At 57.3% G+C, this 6,000-nt stretch overlaps 1 protein-coding gene across 2 annotated transcripts in view; it reads left to right on the forward strand.

Moving 5' to 3' along the window:
* The window catches only part of ZNF777 (zinc finger protein 777), a 28,921-nt gene extending 23,668 nt beyond the window's left edge, over positions 1–5,253 (forward strand). For both annotated transcript variants that reach the window (XM_032840265.1, XM_032840264.1), the window contains exons 5-6: positions 373–624; positions 3,982–5,253. In XM_032840265.1, coding sequence (XP_032696156.1) covers positions 373–624; positions 3,982–5,138 — 1,409 coding nt within the window. In that variant the 3' untranslated portion in view covers positions 5,139–5,253. The remainder of the gene's footprint in view (positions 1–372; positions 625–3,981) is intronic.
* Positions 5,254–6,000: the final 747 nt, after the last annotated feature.

A 6,000-nucleotide genomic window follows, 5' to 3' on the forward strand; every position in this document is an offset into this window, starting at 1 on the left:
TCATTATTCACCTTGACCGTGAGTGAGGGAAAACTGTCTGCTGACTTTGACTGGCCTGACCCAGGAAATGGAATTAAGATCCCGTTTGTTCAAAAAAACAAACAAACAAAACCTGATAATACTGTTTTTAAAATTGTAGGGGGTCGTGGAATACAAACTCCACATCTATTTTCACTTTACTCCAGTTTGTACTGATGTTCAAGAAACTTCTGTGTCTGCTCACTCGACCCCGCATTATAGTTCCTCCTGGTCTCTAAAATGAGAATTTTTGAGATATAAATCCTAGGCTGCAGAAACCTCGTGCAATGAACGCGTTCTGGGTTCTTCTGTCCTCTCCCCCTCCCCACCCCCCCCCCCCCCCCGCCTCCGTAGCACACGACGGGATCGTGATCAAGATCGAGGTGCAGACCAACGACGAGGGCTCCGAGAGTCTGGAGACGCCGGAGCCCCTGATGGGGCAGGTGGAAGAGCACGGCTTCCAGGACTCGGAGCTGGGTGACCCGTGCGGAGAGCAGCCGGACCTGGACATGCAGGAACAGGAGAACGCGCTGGAGGAGTCCACGGAAGGCTCCAGTGAGTTCAGCGAGCTCAAACAGATGCTGGTGCAGCAGAGAAGCTGCGCAGGTCAGTTGGCGGGGGTGCGGGCTGCGGGGGAGCTGCTACCGTGAGGCCTGCAGACAGGCCCCTGCCTTGTGGGAAAGCTGGGCTTCCCTTCAGACAGGGTCGTTTGACCTTAACGGGTCGACAGGTGTGACAACCCCGGGCACGGCCTCGGGGGCAGGTTTCCTGCCTCCGATTTATAAGAGTCTGTCTCTGGGCTTGGAAGAAGGTATTACAGCCAAAGACCAAGTCAGATGCAGACCCAAAGGGATCTCCGAGATCACCTCTCCAGCTCCCTCCTTCTACAGACAGAGAAGATCAGACAAACTGCCCAAGGTCATGCCGTTATGGCGAGGCTAGAACTTCCATTTTTGCTATGTTCTTTTTTTTTTTTTTAAAGACTTTTATTTATTTATTTGAGAGAGAGAGATCACAAATAGGCAGAGAGGCAGGCGGCGGGTGGGGGCGGCGGGCAGGGAAGCAGGCTCCCTGCTGAGCAGAGAGCCTGATTCTGTGCTTGATCCCAGGACCCAGAGATCGTGACCTGAGCCAAAGAAAGAGGCTTAACCCACTGAGCCCCCCAGGCGCCCCTCTGCTACGTTCTTGATAGTTCTTAGGTCACATTAGAAGTCCCAGTAACCCAGAGAGCTTAGCCCTAGCCAGGCATGTGTTTTAAAATAACAGACTGTATAGTCTCTTCCTGGTACGATCTGGCCATCACTCACGTTTAATTATAAAACCTCTGGGTCACCCTCCTGCACACTTTTGGCTCCGTGTGAGTTCAAGAACAAGGATGAAGTAGGCTCTCAGCGGCCTAACCTCAGGACATCTTTTGTGGCTGATTGTCTGACGCTGAACAGTCCTTTCCATCCTGAGAGAAGCCCGATCTGGTCACCACAGCGTACGTTTCATTTACAGCATGAAATTCAGTGAGCTGCCATCCATACAGGGGCTTTCAGCTGTAGTCATAAATGAAATCAGCCTGACGCTCTCCTGAATCACCCCCATCTAGTTTTGGAAATAAGATTGTACTCAACTTATATGAAGGTGAACTGGGAAGCTTTTTCTCTTTTTTTCTATATTCTGAAAATAATGTATAAGATAGGAATTAAGTGAATTCTACCAAATGTTTAAGGAACACACTTCACTTAGGTTTTCGTTTTTTGTTTAGATGTTTTCTTTACGTGCTAAAGAGCCATTAATTATCATAGCAGTTTTGATACTATACTATTGGTCATAGAAAGGTATCCACATCCATTTTATTTAATAGGTTTTTAGAAGTATGGTGCTGATGGTTTGTTGTTGTTGGGGTTTTTTTGTTTGTTTTGGTTTTTTTTTTTTTTTTGTGAGACTTTATTTAACACAGAGGAACACAAGCAGGGGGAAATGGGAGAGGGAGAAGCAATCTTCCCGCTGAGCAGGGAGCCCGATGCGGGGATGGAGCCTGATGCGGGGCTCGATCCCAGGACCCTGGGATCATGACCTGAGCCGAAGGCAGACGCTTAAGCGACTGAGCCTCCCAGGTGCCCCTGTGCTGATGACTTTTTACATTTTTTCATTTTGCCTGTAGAGAATCCCTTTGCAGGTGGCCTTTCCGCACTTCATAAGATATCGCAGATGTCTTGCTTGGTCAAAGATGTGGATCTAACCCCTTGCTTCTGAATAACCACATGATACCCCCAAAAGCATTTTAATCCACAGGCTGTCTCTGTAAAACAGGGGAAGGTGCAGGGCACATCGTGAGGCTGAGCTGCGGCGGGGCCTCAAGTAGAAATGTCAGCCTGCCCTCTGGGCCTTCATTCTAGTGGGACCTCAGGAAAGTTTGCATGGTACTTGGTGGGATTTTGCATCCTGGATTGCGTCCCTTGCTGAGAATCCTAACAGGGCCCAGGCAGTGCTGGCTGTGACGAGAGGCCTGAGCTGGGACTGGGACATCTGTTTCCTAACTGTGACCCTACTGTTTCTTGGGTTCCGAGGAGCAAGAGGAAGTCCCAAGGCCCAGTGGTCACTACCGGCTACTTTGTAAGACCTGGGCCAGTTCATGCACACCACCAGCTTGTTTCCCTGGCAATTGAGGGGACAGACTAGATGGTCCCTAAGTTAGAAGCTTTGAAGAGGTCTGGCTTTACTTACTTAATTTGGAACGATCACTAGGTATCTCTGGGCTTGGAGGCCCCATGTCTGTGAAATGGGGCTAATCCTTGCTTGGCTTATCCCATAAGAGATTGTGAATAAAACAACAAGCTCTCAGGCGAGACCTGGAAAAGTTCTCATTCATTTGCTGTTAAGAATTCTGCAAAAGCAGACTGTAACAGCAGCTTCCATCTGACAGGGGCTCAGAGAAGGGAGTGCCTTTCTCGTGTCACACAGTGACTAAAAACAGAGCTCTTCAAGTAGCCGTGTTTAGGGAGTACATAAGTACAAGGCATTTAAGAAAATGCAAACAGAAGTCAGAGGGCATTTCTTTTCTCTAGGACTAACATTCTCGGGAAACACTCTAGAACACCATGTAGAACAGCTAACATCTTGGGCCCTGAAGGGCCAGCCCAGAGGACAGAGCCAGGGAGGAGGAGGACATCCTACAGTTGTATGCAGGGAACCCTTCCTGGGTGGGAGGGACCGCACACCCAAGGCTGGGGGAAAGGCAGGAGAAACCTTGGCCCTAGCTTCAGACTTGGTAGGGTCACAGCAGGTGACCACCTGTGTGGGTGTCGTGTTGCAGGTGAGGCCAAGGTCCTAAGCCCTGGGCAGGCACCCCAGTGAGTGCTGATGGCTCGGGAGTGGTTGAGGGCTGCACTTTGGGACAGTCAAGGAAGATTTAAGGGCAGAGCCGGAACTGGAGCTGGGTGGTATGTGGCCTGTGCGATCTGAAGGCAGGGAAAGGAGGGGGAGATGGCTGGAGGAGGGGGAGTAGACACCTGGGGAGAAACCCGCAGGTGCCTTCCGGAAAGCCACAGACCTGGGAGGCTGCCGGATTTGGGGTAGAGGAGGCCTTAGAGCCTGAGGAGTCAGCCCTCCGGTAGCTCCAGTGGAAAAGGGAGGGTCCGTGTCGGGTGGTGACTGGTAGGCACCGTGGGCCCGAGTGCCCCCCCCCGGGGGCCCCTGTGGGCAGCTGCTCACCACCCGCTCCGGAACATGAGCACAGGCAGGGCCGCATGCCCCTTCTATGCCGCACAGGGTTCCCAGAGAGGGTTCCTTCCTGAACCGAGCCCGAGGCCGGCAAAGTGCGGGCCGCGGGGAGCGGAGGGGAGGGTTTTCCCACAAGGGGCCAGGAATGTGCGCGGCTGCCAAGGTGAGGCCGCCGCACCTGCCTCCGTCCCGGGTGCAGGCCCCTGGGCCGCCGCTGACGTGTGTCCTCCTCTCTCCCTGTCCCTGGAGCAGAGGGGATCGTGATCAAAACCGAGGAGCAGGAGGAGGAGGAGGAGGAGGAGGAGGAGGAGGAGCTGCCGCGGCACCTGCAGGCCCTGGGGCCGCTGTCCGGGCGCTACGAGGCCGCCATGTACCAGACGCCCCTGCCCGGGGAGCTGTCCCCCGAGGGCGAGGAGAGCCCCCCGCCGCTGCAGCTGGGCAAGCCGGCGGGGAAGAGGCTGGCGCCGCCGGCGCACGGGGAGCGGCACCTGGGCGACAGCCGCGGCCCGTCGAGCCAGCAGCAGCGGAACCGGCGTGGCGAGCGGCCCTTCACGTGCATGGAGTGCGGCAAGAGCTTCCGCCTCAAGATCAACCTCATCATCCACCAGCGCAACCACATCAAGGAGGGGCCGTACGAATGCGCCGAGTGCGAGATCAGCTTCCGCCACAAGCAGCAGCTCACGCTGCACCAGCGCATCCACCGCGTGCGCGGCGGCTACGCGTCCCCCGAGCGCGCGCCCGGCTTCGCCCCCAAGCACGCGCTCAAGCCGCGCCCCAAGTCGCCCAGCTCGGGCAGCGGCGGCGGCGGCCCCAAGCCCTACAAGTGCCCCGAGTGCGACAGCAGCTTCAGCCACAAGTCGAGCCTGACCAAGCACCAGATCACGCACACGGGCGAGCGGCCCTACACGTGCCCCGAGTGCAAGAAGAGCTTCCGCCTGCACATCAGCCTGGTGATCCACCAGCGCGTGCACGCGGGCAAGCACGAGGTCTCCTTCATCTGCAGCCTGTGCGGCAAGAGCTTCAGCCGCCCGTCGCACCTGCTGCGCCACCAGCGGACTCACACGGGCGAGCGGCCCTTCAAGTGCCCCGAGTGCGAGAAGAGCTTCAGCGAGAAGTCCAAGCTCACCAACCACTGCCGCGTGCACTCGCGCGAGCGCCCGCACGCCTGCCCCGAGTGCGGCAAGAGCTTCATCCGCAAGCACCACCTGCTCGAGCACCGGCGCATCCACACGGGCGAGCGGCCCTACCACTGCGCCGAGTGCGGCAAGCGCTTCACGCAGAAGCACCACCTGCTGGAGCACCAGCGCGCGCACACGGGCGAGCGGCCCTACCCCTGCACGCACTGCGCCAAGTGCTTCCGCTACAAGCAGTCGCTCAAGTACCACCTGCGGACCCACACGGGCGAGTGAGCGCGCCCGCCGCCCCCGCCGCCGCCGCCCGGCCCGCCCCGGGACACCTGCCGGCCGCCGCGAGGCCCCAGCCGGGCGGGCGGGGCCGGGGCGCCCCCAGCCCCTTTGCTGTGAGCCCCCCTCCCCTCCTTTCGTCCCTCCTCCCAAGGACCCCGGGGTAGTGAGACCAGGTCGCTTGCTGCCGTGTTTACCCGGGTGGGGGGAGTGCGCGGACCTGGGGAACCCCTTCGGGCTGTTAATTTCCTTGACAATAAAATGGATGAAACCAATCAGCACGGGGGGAGTGATTTGGCCGCCGGCCACTCGGAGGGGCGGTGCAGGGCCACTTAGTTGGGGACTAGAACTTTATAATTACCTTTTGGATACTGTGGTTCTATTTGATAATAATAGAGTAATTTTTAAAAGACGAGCGTTTCCTGTTTGCCGTTTTTGTTTGGTTTTGAAGGGGAGGGCTTGAGAAGGTGGCCGAGGGACCTGTGCCTAGTGTCGCTTGCCAGGTTCCCTTGAGCCCCTCTTCTGTGCTCCTTTCCCGTGTTGGGCGGCGGTGGGGGCGCAGATCCCACGGATTATAAGGTCAAGGAGGAGACGGGCGCTGCCGAGCTTGAGGTAGTGAATGGGTGCACGGAAGGGCGGCCCCTGCTGGCTGCCGGGAGGACGGGGTGGGGGGGCGGTTTAAGGGGGAACAGGGCGCGCAGTTGACGATGGTCGATGGTCGGGGAGGTTTGGAATGCTCTGGGGAGACAGTTACACGGTTCAACTGCAAAAGCTACATGCCTCCCCCAGGGCCAGGCCGACTTCCCTGACAGCTTGGAATGCAGCTCGGGGTGCGGTGGCATGGCCCGGAGTGCAGGGGGGCACAGGG

Source organism: Lontra canadensis, unplaced genomic scaffold (assembly GCF_010015895.1).
Source record: "Lontra canadensis isolate GAN:19392208 unplaced genomic scaffold, GSC_riverotter_1.0 scaffold111, whole genome shotgun sequence".
In the NCBI taxonomy this organism is placed as follows: Eukaryota; Metazoa; Chordata; class Mammalia; order Carnivora; family Mustelidae; genus Lontra; species Lontra canadensis.